Here is a 20335-nt window from a genome sequence, read left to right as displayed (position 1 = left end):
AAGTAGTTGTTGAAAGATTATTAATATTTTTATGATGGAGTTTGAATTGAGATATATGTACATGTATACATATTTGTTTTTTAATATATAAAATTTATTGATTTTTGGGCTTTACAATAAAATTTTATTTTTCAGTATTTTCATAATATTTCTAATTTAGATATGAAATTTTTACTAAACTTTACATCAAATAAGTAATAACATTCTCTTAAGTCATATATTACAATTAGGTAATCTTATATTTTGTTTTGAAAAAAAACATATATTTGTTTATTACATTTAGAAATGCTTACTTAATATTTTTATTTGTTTTGAAAAAAAAAACATATATTTGTTTATTACATTTAGAAATGCTTACTTAATATTTTTATTTGTTTTGAATGAATTTCAACCCACATTTGCATATGTGATACAGTTTTATAAGTCATTTTTTTTTATCAAAAATTTAAAAAAATAAATCTTTTAAATCAATCACTAATCCCCAAAATATGGGGAACATCAACTCATTGAATGAAAAACTTTAACCTTCCAAAAATTTTCCAATATTGTAACATTCTATATGATGTAAACTCACTCTTTAAATTGAGATATTCATGTCTAAAGTCATCTATATTTATTTTTTGTCACAATTTCTTTTGTAACGATCTGGAATTAAAAGAAAAATAAATTCATAAATTTAATGCGGAAGCGCATAATAACGTTAGAGTTTATATTCTTTACACATAAATTTAAATATCCAATAAGGATACAGAAATGTTCCTTTCATAATAGTTCATAAAAAAAGAAATAAATATATAAAAACAGTAAATAAATATTGTAGGGAGGTTAACATCCACTAACTCTTGATAGGATTCGGGGGACACCTACTCACAGCTCTCCTGCTGATTAGGATATGAATCTTGATTTTCTTGATCTAAAATGGTTAATAGGAGTGAACTACACTAGTGCAATAAGAATATCACATTATTCACCGATACGGAACTCAATGTTGGTAAAAAAATATAAAACGACTAATAAAGTTTTTAATTTAAGTAAGTTCATTTATCACAAGAAGAATCATTTATTGCATACTTATCGTTATGATATGTCCAAAATTAACCTATAAAGACAATAACTCAAATAACATTATGATTTTTTATACAAGTGAACAAGAACAATAATTTTCCTTTTTATCTACTTACTGGTACCTTTGGGGATCCATAGGGATGTTCTCCTATACGTGAATTCAATATTTAAACTTGTCAATTAATCGGCCATTCTCATATCCCGTCCGGTATGAGCACAAAAAATTTCACTCATCGGTATCCCGTCCAGTATAAGGGTAAATCGGACCGTCCTCATACCCTATCTGGTATGAGCGCTAAAAATATCATCCCTGGATACCCCATCCAGTATGAGATAATATTCACGGTAGGGTTCCCTTTGTACCCGGTCTGTCCACCATCTATCAGAATATCCAGTAAGACAACCATTTATTAATTCACATCATCAAATAATTTTTTATTTGTATATTAATTTTACATTTCACAATCAACCGTAAATCACATAAAACAAACGATATATATATCAAGGAAGCACAACTGAATCATTTAACTATTTTAATATATTATCATGTATTTAAAGCTGTACATTCAAATAATCAGTTAAACAAGACAAATAAATAACTGATTAGTTTTGCCTCCATTAGTGACATGTAATTATTCTCAAAGTTTTCTAAATTTTACAAAATACTATATTATAGATTATTACGTTCAATTCCATAACAGGGAATAGGGTGAAAGATTCTTACACAAATCAGTGTTTAAAATACTGAACTTTTTACTGCGCCTCCTAGTCTCCAAATTTTTTGAATTTTTCTGTGGAGATTAAATATGCTTTACATACCTAAAAAATATCCTAAAAACTTAAAATCAGTATTAAAAACACATTCTGGCCAATTTTGGGATTCTAACACGGCAGCGGCGCCGTGCTCCAGCAACGGCATCACCGCCCGCGGTGATGGTTTGCCTCGGTCTGGCCCTTTTTGGTTGGTTTAGGTCAATTTCGGCTGACTTTACACATATTCCTGCAAAAAAATATGTCAGGGAGCCTTAGTTGGTCGAAAAAATTAAGAAACTAAAACCTACCAGTGGTAGAGTTTTCAAGTGCGGTGGCTCTGCCGGCTCTCATTCACAGCTGGGATTCCTCCTTCAGTCAACCTACAAAAAACAGAACGATGAACACAACGGTAGAAAAATCACACGAAACGAGAACCAGAAAGGGGTTCATCGAATGAGGTTGCGTGATTTGGGCCATAGTGGCTCCGCTTGGCTCTGCCCGCGATTTTCAGCTCATCTGCCATTTATTTTGCTCTGATATAGTTATAGGGGTGCTCGAAATTGAATTTTAAGTGAGTAGGAGAATTTTTACCTTTTTTAGCAGTCAGAGGTGGCTCTGGTGCGGCGGTAGTCGGCGATCGGCTTTCTTCTCTAGCGTCTGGTTCTCCGATGGGGGAGAGGGAGGGGGCTGGTGGCTAGGGTTCAGGTTATGTGTGATGCGAAATATTTATATCCATTCCACATTAATCTAGGCTGTCTATCATGATCGATCTCGTCCGTTCGATCATGCCCAAAGAAGGAACGAATATGCACCGTTCATTGGGTCTGATATCGATCGTTCGATAACTCCTAAAGAGAAAATGGATATGGACCGTCCATGCGTGCGGGATCGATCTTGGGTCGTCTGATCGTGGGGCACGCGGATTGCCAGCGTGGCCTCCTGCGTGGCGTCGACATCAGCGCGCCTGGACACACGGCTCGTTCTGATTTGTCGAGGCTGTTGATTAGGCAGTCCTACGTGGCCAAACTTTCTCTATTTGTACTTTGACCATCTATTTTCAATTTTTCTTTCAAAAATATCCACTGAACTTAAATTTTTACCAATTCTTTCCAAAAGTATTTTTAATTTCATCCCTAATTCTTTTTTTTAAAAAAATTCAATCAAATTAAAATAAAATAATTTTTTTTTAATTATTATATATATTTCATAATCTATAAAAATTATCTCGAGGCCAATTTTCGAGCCCGAGTGTTACAACTCTCTCCCCTTAAAAGAAATTTGGTCCCTCAAATTTGTTGCCTTTTTGCTAGTCAAACAGATGGGGATATTGAGTCCTGAACATTGATTCCAGTTCCCAAGTGGTCCCTTTCTGCATATGGTTCTACTATAAGACCTTGATGAATAGAATTTCTCGGTTGCAGAGTACTCTACTCTTTCAGTCTACAATGCCTACCGGTACCTCCTCACAGGATAGATCCTCTTGGAGTAAAAAGAGCTCATGAGACAGGATGTGTGAGGGGTCCGGGTTGTACTTACGTAACATAGATACATGAAACACATTATGAACCCTGGATAGCTCTAGAGGTAGTGTCAGTCTGTAGGTAGTCGTACCAATCCGGTCTAAGATCTCAAATATTCTAATGAATCGGGGATTTAATTTTCTCATCTTGCCAAACCTACTGATCCCTTTGAAATGAGTGACCTTAAGAAATACATGGTCACCTTTTTCAAATTCCAAATACCTCCTCCGAGAGTTATCATAAATTTTCTGTTTGCTTTGAGCTATTTGGATGTTTTTCCTGATTTTAACTATCTTGGCTGCAGTCTCCTCTACAAGATCTGGGCCGAATAATTTCCTATCACCCACATCTTCCCAACATATTAGCAATTTGCATTGTTGGCCATACAATGCCTTGCACGGAGCTAAACCAATATTTGCCTAGTAGCTGTTATTGTAGACAAACTTTATCAGAGGTAGGTGATAATCCCAATAGCCTCTAAAATTTAAAATACAAGTTCAGAGCATATCTTCTAGTATACAAATCGTTTTCTCTGATTGCCCATCGGTTTGATGGTGGAATGCGGTACTAAGGGACATTTTTGTTCTTATGCCTTGTTGAAAACTAGATTGAAATCGAGAAGTGAACCTGAGGTCCCTGTCGGATACTACTGACATTGGAACTCCATGTAACCTGACTATCTCTCAGATTTACATTTTTACTAGCTTGTTCAAGGGATCAATCATCTTGATAGCCAAGAAATGAGAAGACTTGGTGAGCCGGTCAACAATTACTCAAATGACATCATGTCCTGGGCATGTTTTAGGCAATTATGTTATGAAATTCATTGTGATATGTTCCCACTTCCACTCCAGTATCGATAATAGTTAAAGTAGCCCCCCTGGACGTTAATGCTCCGCTTTAACCTGTTGGCATACTAGGTACTTGGTAACAAAGTCGGCTACCTCCCTTTTCATCATGCTCCATCAAAATCGGGGTTGCATACTTTGATACATTTTAGTACTTCTGGGATGTATGGCTAACTTGGAGCTGTGAGCCTCTATTATGATGTCTTTTTTTAGTTCACTGTCTTTTGGAACACACACTCTGTCCTGAAACCTAAGTAATCCATCGGTAGAGACTTGAAATTCTGGACATACTCCCTGTTTTGTCTCTTTCTTGAGGGTGGCTATGGTGGAATCGGTTAATTATACTTCTCTTATTCTCTGGATCAATTCGAGTTGGACAGACAGGTGGGCCAAGCATGCAACTCTCTTTAAATCCTGAAGTCGTATCTATTATGCGACCCCTATTACCCTGCATTCAGAAACTATTAGGTGAGCTAACATACCTGTAATTTTTCTGCTTAGCGCATCAGCTACTACACTGCATTTGTCCGGGTAATACAAGATATTACAGTCATAATCCTTGAGGAGCTCTATCCAATGCCTTTGACGTATATTCAGGTCTTTCTAAGTGAATATGTACTTCAAGCTCTTATGATCAGTAAAAATCTCAAAAGTCTCCCCATATAAGTAGTGGCACTAGGTCTTCAAGGTGTGGATAATTGCAGCAAGTTCCAAGTCATGGATAGTGTAATTTTTCTCATAACTCTTCAATTGCCTGGACTCGTAGGCTATGACCTTACCGTCTGCATCAGAATACAACCCAACCCCATGTAGGAGGCATCACTGTACATTGTATAACCCCCTGTCCCACTAGGTAAGGCCAACATGGATGCAATAGTCAATCATTTTTTGAGTTCTGTAAAGCTCATCTCGCAGTCTACGTTTCATTCAAACTTAATATTCTTCTTTGTGAGCTGGATCAATAGAGTTGCTAGATTGAAAAACCCTTCTACAAACCTGCGGTAATAGCTTGTCATTCCCAAAAAGTTACGAATATTCTTAATCGATGTCAATTTCTCTCATCCAGGTACTGCCTCAATTTTTTCATGATTTACTGATACTCCATCTTTTGATATGATGTGTCCTAGAAAGTTAGTTTACTCGAGCCATAAACCATACTTGCTCAATTTGGCATATAATTTTTTCTCCTTAAGAATCTGCAAAACTTGGTTCAGGTGATGAGCGTGTTTCTTTCTGCTCTTTGAATAGATCAGGATATCATCGATAAACACAATGACGAACTGATTCAGGAATTGTCTGAAAACTCTATTCATCAAGTCCATAAAAATGATTGGCGCATTGGTTAGTTTAAAGAGCATGACCAGAAACTCATAATGTCTGTGTGGGAATGTCCTCTGCCCTGATCTTTACTTGGTGATAACTCGAACGCAAATCTATTTTGGAGAAGACCTGAGCACCATGCAACTAGTCAAAGAGATCATCAATTCTGGAGATGGGATACTTGTTCTTGATCGTGACCCTATTTAATCCCTTGTAGTTAATACATAATCATAACATCTTGTCTTTTTTCCTTGTAAATGTAACTCCGGCACCCCAAAGAGATACATTATATCGGATGAACCCACTATCCTGTAATTCATTGATATATTTTTTCAGTTTTTTCATCTCAATACGGCTCATGTGGTAAGGGGCCACTGAGATAGGTTGGGTGCCAGGCTAGAGATCTATAATAAACTCAACTTTTCTGTCCACTGGCAGTACAGGTAATTCATAAGGGAACATATTAGAGAAGTCTCGAACTACTAGAATCTCTTGAATGCAGATTTTTTTCTTACGTTTGTCTAATATAGAGAAGACCACAGAGTTAAACACTATGAAATGAGAAAATTACATTTAAAATTTTTATTAACTTGTAAACGGCTCTTTGTTAAAAGGGTTGAATACAAGTTTCTTGTGGAAGTAATCTACAGTGGCATAGTACGTCGCTAACCAGTTCATCCCCAGAATTACATCAAAGTCTCTTGTGTCAATTTCTATCAGATCCACACTTAATTTCTTATCTACTACATCTATGACACAAGCTTTATATATAACCTCATCTAGTAGTGTCCTACTTATAGGAGTGGACACAAACAACACAGAAACAAGTCATTTCAATGATACATTTAAGTTTTGTGTAAAAGTATGTGAGACAAACAAATATGAAGTACCAGTATCAATCAAAACATGTGTAAGGTGATTACAGATAGTGTCCGCATCATGTATCATGTCTGGATTGGCTTCAGCATCCTGTTAAGTGAGGTTGTAAGCTCTGACCTGAATAGGAGGTCTGACCTAATTCTGGTTCTACGAGCACTCTCTCGTATAGTGTTGGGTACTACCACATATGCGGCAAGTATTATTGAGATAATAGTAGGGTCGGTCCTTATGATCCTTGTTACATAGCTGATAAGTCGTACCGCGTCTTGTTATTGGAGTCTGAGAAGGAGACTGGGTCACTGGTCTAAGCCTCTTATTCTTCTGAGCTGGTGCAGTGGATGCTAGTCTACAGTGTGAAACCAGGGGTCTGGGATTCTCCATTGCTGGAGAAAAGATACGAATGTTCCTCTTCACTAATTGTGCCTTGGCCAGAACGACTGAGTAAGTACTGAGCTCAAATACGTACAGCTGCTATCTGATATCAGGGCGGAGGCCCCACTCAAACTTCCTTACCTTCATGCCTTCATTCGTCATGCTCTTAGAGAAATACCAGTTTAACTTTAGGAACCTTCGGGCATACTTCGACACAGTTATCTCACAATGGACTAGGTGTGTAAACTCTATTTTTTTCAAATGTCGGAGCTGCTCTGGAAAGTAATATGCATTGAAGGCTATTAGGAACTGTTCCCAAGTGACTAGAACGGGCAGGGTGGCCTGCTTGAGCTGCCACCAGCGGCCTTCCTCTCCCATAAGCATGTAGGTAGCAAGTATAACCTTATGTTCAGGAACCACCCCAAGAGTCGCGAAAGCCTTCTCTGTCTCAGCTAACTAAAACTCAGCTTCTTTAAAAGAGGATACCCCTATAAAGGTAGATGAGTTTAGTCTCTTGTATATCTCAATATAGCCCGGGTCCATCATAGGTAGAACTGGGTCCCGTAGAAGAGGAATTGAATTGTGTTGGAGAGGGGCCCGGTGGCTCTGTAGTGGTACTAGATGATACGGTGGAGGCACTGGATTGTACTGTAGTGGTGTCAGATAGTATGGTAGAGGAGCAAGATTGTATCGTGGTGGCTTTGGATCTTTTTGCTGCAAGGGTGGCTCAAATTGTGGTAGCGGGGGAGGGTCAGACAGCTCCCTCCTCTCCTCTTGGGCCTGTTGGGCAGAGATTAGTCTCTCTAACATCTCAAAGAATCGGTCGACATCCTCTCAAAGTGAGCCATCTCGGGCTGCTCGGTTTAGTAGAGGTCTTCCTCTCCTCATTTTTTGTACCTGCATTTCACAACGAAAGATTGAGTGATAGTTTTATATTTCTGAGGAACGTAGCTCTGACACCAACTGTAATGACCTGGAATTAAAAGAAAAATAAATTCATATATTTAATGCGGAAGCATATAATAACGTTAGGGTTTTCATTCCTTACACATAAATTTAAATGCCCAATAGGGCTACGAAAATATCTTTTTATAGAGGTTTATAAAAAAAAATAAATATATGAAAATAGTAAATAAATATTGTAGGGAGGTTAACCTCCACTAGCTCTTGATAGGATCTAGAGGACACCTACTCACAGTCCTCCTACTGATTAGAATCTGAATCTTAATCTTCTTGATCTAAAATAGTTAATAGGAGTGAGTTACACTAGCCCAATAAGAATATCACACTACTCACCTATACGAAAACTAAACATTTATAAGAAAATATAAAACGACTAATAGAGCTTTTAATTTAAGTAAGTTCATTTATCACAAGAAAAATTATTTATTGCATACTTACAGTTATGAGATGTCCAAAATGAACCTATAAAGATAATAACTCAAATAACATTATGATTTCTTATACAAGTGAGCAAGAACAACAATTTTCTTTTTTATCTGCTTACTGGTACCTCTAGGGTCCATAGGGATATCCTCCTATGCGTGAACCAAATATCTAAACTTGACAATTAACCGGCCGTTCCCATATCTCGTCCGGTATGAGCGCAAAAAATATCATCTCTCGATACTCTGTCCGATATGAGGGTGAACCGGACCGTCCCCATATCCTGTCCGGTATGAGTGTTAAAAATACTATTTCTCGATACCCATCTGGTATGAGGTAACATTTATGGTAAGGTTCCTTTTGTAACTGGTTCGTCCACCATCTCTCATGATATCCAGTAAGACAATAATTTATTAATTCACATTATTAAGCAATTTTTCATTTGTATATTAATTTGACGTTTCACAATCAACCGTAAATTACGCAAAATAAGTGATATATATATATTAAAGAAATACAACTAAATCATTTAACTATTTTAATATATTATCATGTATTTAAAACTATACAAATAAATAATCAGTTAAACAGTATAAATAAATAACTAACCAGTTCCGGCTCTATTAGTGATCTGTAATTATTTCTAAATTTTTCTAAATTTTACAAAATACCATATTATAGATTATTAAGCTTCAATTCCATAATAGGAAATAGGGTGAGAGATTTTTATCCGAATCGGTGTCCGAAATACTAAATTTTTTACTGCACTTCCTGGCGGTCCCTAGATTTGTTGAATTTTTCTACAGAGATTAAACACGCTTCATATACATAAAAAAATACTCTAAAAACTTTCGAATTTGAGTGTTACATCTTTGATTATAATGTTAATAGACATTTTGACAACATAACAATTCCTTATCATATTAATGTTTTGTGATATCAAATGATCAAAAGAGTCAAAATTGTGAAAAGAACAAAGGAAATTATGATACCCCATGCCATGTCCAAAGCAAATTACTTTTAAAAATTTGAAGTTGACCTTATCCTTCACAGTATGTGGGTTTATATTTCATGTATAACTGATAATTATTAAAATATTGACTTTTGTAAATTGACAACATCTAAAAATCTTCAAATTTATTGACATATTAATGATTACTGATTTTGTGTAGATAGTCTGACCAATTTTTTTTTTCAAATATTAAAATATTGAACATTTGACTTTCTGAAATTGAAAGGAACTTCCACCCATGTCCACGTCGTTGAAGAATCAAACGGTGAGGACGAGTTTGGGAATTGGACGGCTAGGATTTTGCCGATCCCCCGGCTATCCTTAAACCCTCATCACTAAAATTGCCTCTTTTAGATTTATTGCTTGCAGCAGAAAAAGACTTGTTGCTTTCATGTCCAAATCTCTCCGTCTCTGTGGCTTGGCTCAGGTACTTTTCTCCTCATTTCTTTTTCTTTTTTTTTTTTTTAAAAAACTCATTTATTTACAGCTACATGCTCTGCAAATTAATGGGTGTTTTTTCAGGATTGAAATTATCTCTTTTGCTTACTTTGCATAATTTATGGTTTGTGGCGTGGAAGTGTATATATATGATGTACTCTTATATGTTGCTTCCTTTTTTACTTTCTTTAACCATTATAAGTCTTGGTTTTTTAAATTTCAATCTAGTTCTTTCTTCTGGGCTCAGTTTTATGTGTGTGTGTTGATGTTCTTGGTACTGCTTTCAGGACTTTAGATATGCAAGATTTCATAGAGAAAGTGGAAAACTCAAGATGAGATAGTATCTTTTTGAAGTTTGCAGGTTTTGGGTATTTGATGTTCTTGTCGGAACTTGAGAGTTTTGAGTATTTAGATCGGTTTTTGTAGTGGCTTTTGAAATTTTGGATTCCGGGTATTTTAGCTGTGAGTAAGCTTTCCATTTTGTTGCGGGGGAGAAGGGGAATCGATGGTCATGGATCAACCCTTGGGAGAATTCTATGGTTCTCTGAACCGATTCAGGATTGATGATGAGACTTTTCCGGTCTCGTCCAATCAAAATCTTATAGTTTTCAGCCAAAACTATGTCAATTCTGCTTCACCTCTTGATCCAAACTCCAGTAAAGCTAGTCTATTGTCGACCGTGAGTCAAGAGGGAGATTCGCATGAAGATTATGATTTTAGTGATGTGGTCCTGAAGTACATTAGCCAGATGCTTATGGAAGAAGACATAGAAGAGCAGAATTGCATGTTCCAAGAATCGTCAGCAGCTCTTCAAGCTGCTGAGAAGTCATTGTATGAACTTATTGGGGAAGAGTATCCTCCATTTCCTAACCAAAAGTCAGTTTCTAAAGTTGATCAAAAGCATGAAAGCCAAGATGAAAGGCACGATTTGACCTGCAACTACAGTAGTAGCATTGGCTGTGTTAGTACTAGCAGCCTAACAGATCCAGGGTGGTATCCTCCATTTCCTAACCATGAGTCAGTTTCTAATGTTGATCAAAAGCATGAAAGCCCGGATGAAAAACGTGATTTAACCAGCAACTGCAGTAGTAGCATTAGCGTTGTTAGTCCTAGCTACCTGGCAGATCCAGGGGGGAATTCTGATTTTGGTGAGCACAAGTCCTTGTGTGTTGCTTTGCAGACAAGTTCTCAGTCATCCCCTGGTTCAGCCAACAGTGCTGCTAATGTTGTATATGGGTTCATGGATTCCCCAGTAAGCAATATCAGATTTCCCGATATATTTGATGACAGGGAGTCTGTCACGCGCTTTAAGAGAGGGCTTGAAGAGGCAAGTAAGTTCCTTCCAAACAGCACTAACCTCTCTGTTGGTCTTGGGTATAGTGGGTTGTCTATTAAAGATCTAAAAGAAGAGCCCGAGTGTATTGTAGTTAAGGCAGAGAAAAAGGTCGAGGAAGAGTGCTCACTGGATGGATCGAGGGGGAGAAAAAATCCATTCCCTGAGGATGTGTTTACTGAAAGTGAGAGGAGGAGCAAACAATCAGCTTTTTCTACCGACTCAAATGTTAGTCCAGAAATGTATGATATGGTGTTGCTACAGTGTGGAAGTGGAACAGAAGCTGCTCTTCGTGAGGCCTGGCAAAATGAGACAAATAAGAACACCCAGCAGAACGGCCAATTAACAGGGACCAGTGGCGGAAAGTCTCGTAGGAAGAAGCAAGAACGTAAAAAGGATATAGTAGATTTAAGGACTCTCGTGACTCTTTGTGCACAAGCTGTTGGAGCTGCTGACAATAGGAGTGCAAGTGAGCTTCTTAAACAAATCAGACAGCATTCTTCTCCCATGGGGGATGGGATGCAGAGGATGGCCCACTATTTTGCTATTGGATTGGAGGCACGCTTAGCTGGTTCAGGAACCGAGGCTTATGCTGCCTTAGTTAATAAACCAGTTTCAGCTGCTGATGTTTTGAAAGGTTATCATTTGTTTCTTGCTGCATGTCCATTTAGGAAGATGTCAAATTTCTTCTCAAACAAGACAATCATAAAAGTAGCTGAGAAAGCAACAAAGCTCCATATAATTGATTTTGGTATTCTCTATGGTTTTCAATGGCCCTGCCTCATACATCGTCTCTCATCTAGGCATGGGGGACCTCCTAGACTTCGGATCACTGGGGTAGATCTTCCACAACCGGGTTTTCGGCCGGCTAAAAGGGTTGAGGAGGCAGGGCGTCGCTTAGCAAACTATGCTAACACATTCAAAGTTCCATTTGAATTCAGTCCAATAGCTCAAAAGTGGGACACAATTAAAATTGAGGATCTTAAGATTGAAAGCGATGAAGTGCTTGTTGTAAACTGTTTGTACAGGTTCAGAAACCTACTTGATGAGAGTGTGGTGGTGGATAGTCCTCGGAATAAAGTCCTAAACCTGATAAGAAAAATAAATCCCACAGTTTTCATATTGGGTATTGTGAATGGGACCTATAATGCACCCTTCTTTATCACAAGATTCCGGGAGGCTCTCTTTCACTACTCTACTTTGTTTGACATGCTTGAGACAACAGTGCCTCGTGAGATTCAAGAGAGGATGCTGGTAGAGAGAGAGCTATTTGGGCGTGAAGTCATGAATGTCATAGCATGCGAAGGCGCTGAGAGAATTGAAAGACCAGAGACATACAAGCAGTGGCAGGCCCGGAATTTGAGGGCTGGGTTTAGGCAGCTCCCTTTGAATGAGGAAATAAAAAGCATGACAAAGGAGCGGGTGGCTACAAACTATCACAAAGATTTTGTTATTGAGGAAGATAGCAAGTGGTTGCTTCAAGGATGGAAAGGAAGAATTGTTTATGCACTTTCTTCTTGGGTTCCTGCTTGTTAAGAAGATGTTTATTGTTAGTCATGAATGGCAGGATCCTGGGTTTTCCTCGTAGCCACACTTCACTCTCTCTTTCAATCGGATTCTGCTATCAAGGTATTTGATAGTTGAAACCCTTTTTACTCTCCATCTCTCTTTCTCTCTCTCTATATATATATACATGATGTACACATGTATTATTTATAGAATTTTATCTGATGCATGTACTGACTTGAACAGTAAATGTGTAAACTTGGTATCGTTAGTGATTATTGCCTGCTGTATCTTTTGGGCAGGTTATGGAATAGAATATTAGCTGCTGATTATCGTATTACTAGGGGGCATTGATCCTTTGAAGGCAGCTTCCATTAGCAGTCATAGATTTTCTAGAAGAAAGAGAAGACTATGTTGCATGGACATTGACTTAAGGAGATAAATACTTTCATTATACATGAAAAATGCCGGTCACTACAGTGAGGTAATAACAGTCACTTGAGCATAAGCTAGTAGCTCTGTGAGTGTCAAGCAACTTCTGAGGAATCTCCATAAGAGGAGAGGATAAATTTTGTTGTTACTCTATGGGCAATGTTAGTTGCTTGTTCTTAGGCTGCAATTTTCTTGAAACATGATAGCCTTTTTGTTCTTGGTTTTTAAATAATACGTGTGTGAGTCCATCTTATTCAGGTATTTTCAAATTGCTGTCATCTTGGTTTATTCTATCAGCTAGTGCAATATTTAGACCCTTTCTCGCCTTTTGTATATACACAGGCCTTGATGTTGGATATGGAACATGTTGCAAGAGAGGCCTGCAAGAGCCAAAAATTGGACAACAAGAAACTGGGTAATGGCTGAAGAGATGGAACGAACCAATGAAGTAAGAGAGAGTCTCATCCACAAATGCTTAGCACGAGTCCCTTCTCCATTGTGGGTTCAATTATGTGGAGGACTCCTTTGTGGGATCAAGTATATGGCAAGGAAGAAAAGGGTTTGGACCTTCAAGTATTGCGTTTGAAGGTTACTTGAAAGGAAAATTTAACTCGTATATTTAGTTTGTGAACTCAATGCATATTCATGAACTTTTAGCTTTGTGCAGATTCTTCTTCCTAGATCTTTAGGACAGGAATCACGGCTACTGCAAAAAAATTATCTGGGGAGGATTAAGAATCTTAGCCTGTAACTTTGACATGTTTAGAGTTTAATCATGAGTATAATTGCCTTGTTAATGATTCAATTATCTTACTTTAAACTATAATGGCAGTGTCTTTTATCTGCCTTTGCTAGTGATGACTTCATGGAATAAGCACATCAGAGATGAAACTGATATATTATTGTAGTCTGACAGTCTGTAGATGATTATGAAGATATATATGTATGTATATATAATTGAAATCTAAATCTGGAAGTTGTCATTGACTTGTTGTACTTGTAGACAAAAATTGTTTGCAGGAAGTTACTGCTGATGTATTGGTGGGTGACGACAACTTGAGATTATCACTAAAATGATATGGAATTAATACTTACATTATATTCGAATAAATTTAAGCAAAAAAAATTATTTAATATTTTAACACTGTTTAAATAAAAACTAATAAAAGAATGAAGAGAAAAAAAAAAACATAGATTATAGAGAATTTAAGTGATCAAGTTTCTCTTATTATAAATTTTCAACTCTTCTTATTAGATAAAATTTTTTCACGTCTTCTTTAAAAAAAAAGTTAATTAATTTGTATTGAAAATGATTTTAACATTTTTAATTTATTAATACATATATTTTTGAAAATATAAAATAAAATTTCACTGAAAAGGAGAATTGAATTATCGGAACCATACGAAATCATACCATAATTAAGTTTTTAGTAAGAAAAAATATTATATATATTTTTCAAAAACCCTTTTTTGGTTCTGTCTGACTGGAGCTTACCAGATGAGGGTTTAACGTTTGGGCTGATATCATCGCCATAGAGAAGCAAGAAAGTGGAAGATGACTGGAGTAGGAACACCTGATTTCTTCTACAGAGAAGCTCAGCGCCTTGGCTATGTCGCTCGCTCTGCTTTCAAGGTTTACCTAATTCTGCCTTTCACTTTTTTCCTACTCCCCCTTTTTTCTTTTAGCTCAGAAGAATTCACTAGTTTCTTCTCTGCCTTTTTCTTTTTTGCTAGAACAGTTGCTACAAATACAGAAGCAATACAAGCTGATAAAAACAGGCTCCTCTGTTCTTGACCTTGGTTGTGCTCCAGGTGCTTGGCTTCAGGTTTACCTCCAACTGTTACCTTCTCTTCTTCCCCGTGCGCTTTTTCTGTTTGTTAAAATGTTTCTTTGATTGGTTTTGAGGATTTTCGTGGTGTCATTTGGTAACTTTACTTCCTACAGGTTGCCTGCCAAAGTCTAGGTCCGTTGAAGAATGGCGGGGTCGTTGTGGGGATTGATCTAAAGGTCTGGTTTTCCTTGTTGATTCTTTATTATTTCCATTTTGGGGCATTGATTGCGTGTTTTCTTTTTGGAGTAGTTGAACTTTTTTAAGAAACTGTTTTGTTGCACTTTGTTTTGGTTGTGATTTTGTAAAATGTGGGATTTGCAGAACAGAAGGTGAAGGTTCCTCCTCTTCACTGTGATTCCAGGGTTCATACTGTTTGTGCTGATGTTATGAACCTACCTAAAGCAAAAATTAGGGCGTTCTCACCTCAGGTAATGACACTGATCCTATAATTTATATATGAAAATAAAATTCTATGGTCGAAAAGTCACCATAGCCTTTACCATTCGTTTCCATTAGTTGTATAATGAATTTAGGATGTTTAAATGAATGCATATAGGATCGTCTATATCATGTTTTGTCTTGCTTGAAAACATATTAATTCAATGATGTTTCAAATGTATCAAGAAGCAGATGGGAGTTATATTGAAACCTCAAACTTAACAACTGAGCTACTTATTCGTGTGCGACTTCCATTACAAATGGTTTGACATGTGTATATTAGTCTGTGGAAATTCGAACATAAGTCACTTTGAAAGATCTGTAAAGTTTCACCTCACTTGAATATTTTCCAGTTCTCGGATGTATAATCTTTCACGTGTTTTGAAGAAGCGAATGGATCATAAATGTTTTACTATGTGTATGTTAGTCCATGGAATTTTGAAGATAATTGCTTTTCAAAAGTAGTCTGAATATATAAACTGTTAATTGTTTTATTTACTGGTTTTGCTTGCTATATAAGATCAAGCCAGGCCGTCAACATACTAATTTTTCGTACTTTTCTTTTTGTTTAATTTATTAGTAGAAAATTGAATTTTCCGTGGCAGTATGTTTGGTCTCGCCTCTCTCAAGAAATCTTCAATTCATGAACGTATCTCCCTATGCTCTTATTCTCATGCAATGACATAGACTTACCTCTTCTGCAGCAGAAAGGATTTTCCGTAATACTCTCAGATATGTGTCCCTTAGTTTCTGGAATTACCACTAAAGATGCAGCTTTATCTGCCGAGTTAGGGATGCGAGCACTTGACTTGGCTGTTGGTCGAGCAGCCTACTCTAATCCAGATAATGATATTAAAGGAGAAGAAGTTAATGGATATCATTCCAGTCCAGCTGATCATGGTGTACTGAGGCCGGGAGGTAACCTTATCATTAAGCTTCTGGAGAGTGAGGATGCACAAGGTAGTAGTAATCTAGTAAGTCAACTTTTATGTTCTATTTTTTCTAGAAAAGAATTTGCTTCTTACTATTTCAGGCTATCTGCAGAGTTTATGCCAATCTGCAAACCACTCTTTACAAAGGCATCATGGCTGAGGCCGAAAGCTACGAGATCTTCATCTAGAGAGATATATCTAATCTGCCAGGGTTTGCAGCTATAGCTGATGGTTTGCTTGTTGCCTGTCTTCAGCTTTCGGTGACAACAACCACAGCAAACCAGCGATAATTTCAGTCTTTCTTATCAAAATATTTTGTTGATCCCCCATGGTGGTAGTTACTGATGCCAATTTCAAGAGAGAACAAGAAAAAGGAACATATCAATTTTGGTTACGTTATTATTATTTTATTCATATCTTTTATTGTGAAGACATGTTGCTTGCCTTGTACTATATATGTTGGTTCAAATGGAAAATGTCCTGTAACATCTTTTAAATAATTTAATAATATAGTAATTATGGGCAAACGATGCTGTTATAGTCGATCATAGATTTCATTAGACTCGTTAAGGATATACTGAGTAAGAAAAGACTTTAGGGTTTTCTTATAAATTTCTTTTTGTCTAAAAAATCTGTCTTAAAAATATCTTCGAACTTGCAATCAGCCACATCCTCTCAAATGGAAGAAAGTTAAGGATAAAATCTGCAGTATTTGTTGTAGTCCCAGTAATGAAATCTGTTGCAACATTTCTTTCATAAAAACCTTTCCAGCCAAAAAAAAATAAAAAAACAAACGAGTAGCTTCCAAAAACCTAAAAGAGGTAAAATTTACAGAACCCTCCCCTCCTCTTCCTAAGTGGTTCCAGAAACCAGAAGAGCAAAAAAAGTTACTACACTAGAGCTCTTTACAATCTTCTTTTTTTATTTTTTATTTTACAGAATCTATTTCTTTTTTCTTGTGTGTCTTTATGAATTCCTATATACACTTACATAAAACAGAAAAGCAAACAAAAATTGAATTATTATATTTTCCAATCTCTTCACTTATGTTCCTAAAAGCTGTTTCTCCGTATAATTTAATTTATCACCGGATCTGGGTTCGTCCTAATGACCATAGGCCTGTATCTTTGACTGGAGTCTGTAAAACGAAACAAAAAATGTATGTTACAAACCAAAATATTTGAATGAGAAATTCTTATGTTGAAAATGAATTCTAATGGAGCTAAATACCTGTGTTTTCATAGAAGGGAATACATTCCAGAATCGCAAGGTCTCGTCTCCTGCTCCGGTTACAATCGTCTGCAGAATAAAGCAGAGTTGTTGAATTCAATATCTTTCACATACAGAAAACTTGCAGTAAAAACATAAATCACTGTAGAGAATCTCAGTACCTGACCATCTGGTGACATAGCAAGATAGAGTACACGCAGACTATGACCCGTTAGAGTTGCAACCTACCAAAATCCAGAGTGGAAATAAGTTGGGTTTCTGACATAAAAAGAAGATAAAAAAATAAAGAAACAAGACTGGCTTATAGGGTTAAGAAGACTAAAGTTGATACCTTCGCCATTGATGGATACTTCCACACCATGATCTGGTTCTGAGAATACCCATGAGTGCTGACTAATTCATTTACATTCTTACTCCAAGCTAGATTACAGACCTACATTTCAAAGGTATATTTATGGTTGAGGTGCTATGATGGTAGTTCCAAAGCATAATCAAGATTACTGTAAAAGTTAAGCCTTTTAAGCATTACAATTTTTAAGATAAAATACTGTGTGGTGCTGTGTTTCGACCAAAAGCATACAAAATTCTCCTTGGAGACATAGTAGAGTATTCCTAATAATTGAAATGATAAAGGGTTAGATGCAGAAACCTGGCTGCCGGTATCGACACTGTTTAATTGATGTCCGTTTGTCGTGTTCCAGAAGCGAATACATCTATCAGCAGTTCCACCTCCAGACGCAAGAAGGCTGCTCTGGTGAGGCGACCATGCAATGGCTTTGACAGCTGCTGTATGTTCTGTTAGTTTCAAAACAGGCTCCTGAGAATGCTGGTTCCACACCAAGAGCTGATCACCGCCCACCAACAGTATTAGAAGTCTGGAAGTTTTGCAAAAGATAGAACGAAAAATGAAAGAAATAAAATGGGTTAAAATTGAAGCTAATGATTACCTGATTATCATTTCCACCGGATGCAAGTTCCCTATCATCATGGGACCATTTCAACCCACATACCTGATACATTAATTAAATAGGACTGTAAATGAGGCAGAGTTATAATGAATTCGCTCTGAGTTAGAGGATTTCAATGCTTAACTCGGATTCCAGTTAGCTTTGAAAACTTGAAATCTAAGGATTCGTTCAGGGCTTTACCTCAGATTTGTGTCCAGAAAGTTTGCTAACAAAGTCACTTTGTACACGAAGGTCATGTTGAAGTATGTTTCTGTCCCTACTCCCAGATGATAATATCCTTGAATTCCATGCCAAGACGCCAGTTCTCGTCTGATGTCCACCCATTGTCCGGACCCTCTTGCACTGAGTTCCATCCCATACCTATAAAGAGAATAACCAAAAGGTTTGATAAAGAATTCTACACAAAATTAGATTATCAAATTACGAAGTTGTGCAATTTTTAGTACCTGAACTTGACCAAGACTGGTACCAATGGAAATATAGGAACCCTCCCTTGTCCACTGAACTGAACACACACCATCACTAGGTCCCAAGTCACACAACTTTGTCACCTGATACCAAGATTATAGATTTGTTACATAGATTTTGTCAATACATATAATGGAACAAAAAGAGAGAGAGAATCAAGCTTACTTTGCTATTTGATGCAGTCCATAAATAAACACAAGTACCCAACCCAACTGCAAGAACATTCTGTGAAGACCAATCTACCAGGTTCAAGTAGAAGTCATCTTGAAGTGATGGAGCATCCAAAACCTGCAGCCATTCAAGTTTTAATCATACATTTGCACTCGTTCCATCTACCACATCTAGAAATAACAACTCATATTTGATAAATCTATATAGTATTTGATCTATTTTTTTTTTCCATTTTCTTAGCTAGCAGATGGAACCTAACAAAAAAATAATTATCAAGGGCAAAAATTGCTATGACAAACCAATGATCCTCTAGATTTGGATGTTCTCTTCAAAATCAAAACCCGCAATAATGAAAAAAAAAAGAACTGGAAAATCTTATCCTCATCGTTCAGAATAGATAAAATTTTCTTTTTCCTATTTTCTCAGTCAACAAATGGAAGACTCCAAAAGAAAACCACCGAGAAAAAGATGCAGACCTTATGGGGAGTTTTGGGTACTTTTCTAGGTGGCTTAGGAGGGGTAGAGACCTCGGTAGAAAACCCACTTTCTTGCCCCAGAATCGAAGGTGAATACGGCGAATTAGGACCCGAATGATCAGTCTTGAATCTCAACATGTTCTTGCTAGGACTCATGGGAGACATCCCTTGACCTGCAGGAGAAAATGAACCAAAATCAGATCCGAAAAGCTCAGATTTCAACAGCCTCGCGTACGCCTCATTGCCCCCTTCCTTAACCGGCGATCCCTTCTCTATCAACCCAAAAGTATGCAGCCTTGAAGAAGATCTGCAAGGAATAAATCTGTCGCTGCAAGATGACGACTTCGACGGAGAAGACAAGCTCGATATCCCGCGAAAAGACGGAGAAGATAAGCTCGACGTCGCGCGGAAGGAACCCGACAATGTGTCAAGACGCAACGATGTTTCAGTCATCCCAGCTGGGAGATTAATGCCGCTTTTCCTTCTCTGTTCGGAATCCATTTCTGGATATCTTTCGATCCTCTCCGTTGTGTTGAGCTGTTGGGTTTAGCGGGTAAAAAACGGCTCGGGTTTATGTCCGTTTGATTGTTTGTTTCAATGGAGCAATGGAGAAGATGAAAAGTGCCTTTCTCTGCAATCAAACAAAGAGGGCTCTTTTCCGGGAAGAAGAAGAGAAGAAGAATTGCAACGGTCAAAATATTCTGGGTAGGGTACAGAGGAGCGGTTTTTGTATAAATATATTAGGAAAAATAGAAAAGGTAGGTTTTTGTAACGGTCGATTTCCATGAATGGATAGCTCAAAAGAGCTGGCTATTTAGGGCTAAGTTACCATATAGAAATGGTAAAATAGCCGTTGCTTTTGATTTTGTTTTTGGTGATTAGCTAACTCTCTTCATTTTTTACTTTCCAAAAAGAGTACTTAGATATTAGTAATATTATCTTATTTTAGTATATAA

The 20335-nt window shown here is 37.1% G+C and overlaps 2 protein-coding genes and 1 pseudogene across 6 annotated transcripts; 2 read left to right on the top strand and 1 right to left on the bottom strand.

Moving 5' to 3' along the window:
* The first annotated feature begins 9441 nt into the window (after nucleotides 1–9441).
* On the top strand, nucleotides 9442–13719 carry LOC110824169 (scarecrow-like protein 9 pseudogene; annotated as a pseudogene). 2 transcript variants are annotated; one of them, XR_015816851.1, is made up of 4 exons: nucleotides 9442–9582; nucleotides 9881–12555; nucleotides 12735–12916; nucleotides 13207–13719. The product of XR_015816851.1 is annotated as a scarecrow-like protein 9 pseudogene, transcript variant X1 (transcript). The 2 variants fall into 2 exon arrangements; XR_015816852.1 differs by lacking the exon at nucleotides 12735–12916.
* A 595-nt stretch (nucleotides 13720–14314) lies between these two features.
* LOC110824127 (FtsJ-like methyltransferase family protein) lies at nucleotides 14315–16593 on the top strand. 3 transcript variants are annotated; one of them, XM_022054677.2, is made up of 6 exons: nucleotides 14315–14497; nucleotides 14604–14690; nucleotides 14810–14872; nucleotides 15023–15124; nucleotides 15842–16094; nucleotides 16179–16593. In XM_022054677.2, the coding sequence occupies exons 1-6, from the start codon at nucleotides 14420–14422 to the stop codon at nucleotides 16289–16291; spliced, it is 696 nt and encodes a 231-aa protein (XP_021910369.1). In that variant the 5' UTR covers nucleotides 14315–14419; the 3' UTR covers nucleotides 16292–16593. The 3 variants fall into 3 exon arrangements, with proteins under 3 accessions (XP_021910369.1, XP_021910368.1, XP_088069042.1); XM_022054676.2 differs by having other exon boundaries at nucleotides 14320–14497; nucleotides 15839–16094; XM_088212916.1 differs by having other exon boundaries at nucleotides 14466–14497; nucleotides 14599–14690; nucleotides 15839–16094.
* Nucleotides 16594–16793: 200 nt separating this feature from the next.
* FZR3 (FIZZY-related 3) lies at nucleotides 16794–20122 on the bottom strand. The gene is made up of 10 exons (XM_022054410.2): nucleotides 19380–20122; nucleotides 18898–19020; nucleotides 18711–18815; nucleotides 18445–18624; nucleotides 18244–18306; nucleotides 17946–18140; nucleotides 17628–17729; nucleotides 17458–17520; nucleotides 17297–17365; nucleotides 16794–17204 (listed from the first exon to the last, which is right to left on the bottom strand). The coding sequence occupies exons 1-10, from the start codon at nucleotides 19878–19880 to the stop codon at nucleotides 17151–17153; spliced, it is 1455 nt and encodes a 484-aa protein (XP_021910102.1). The 5' UTR covers nucleotides 19881–20122; the 3' UTR covers nucleotides 16794–17150.
* Between the last annotated feature and the right edge of the window lie 213 nt (nucleotides 20123–20335).

This window comes from Carica papaya, chromosome 2 (assembly GCF_054855325.1).
Source record: "Carica papaya isolate Zhongbai chromosome 2, ASM5485532v1, whole genome shotgun sequence".
NCBI classification, from domain to species: Eukaryota; Viridiplantae; Streptophyta; class Magnoliopsida; order Brassicales; family Caricaceae; genus Carica; species Carica papaya.
The sequence above is the reverse complement of the archived record's forward strand: the minus strand, read 5'-3'. Positions and strand labels throughout refer to the sequence as shown.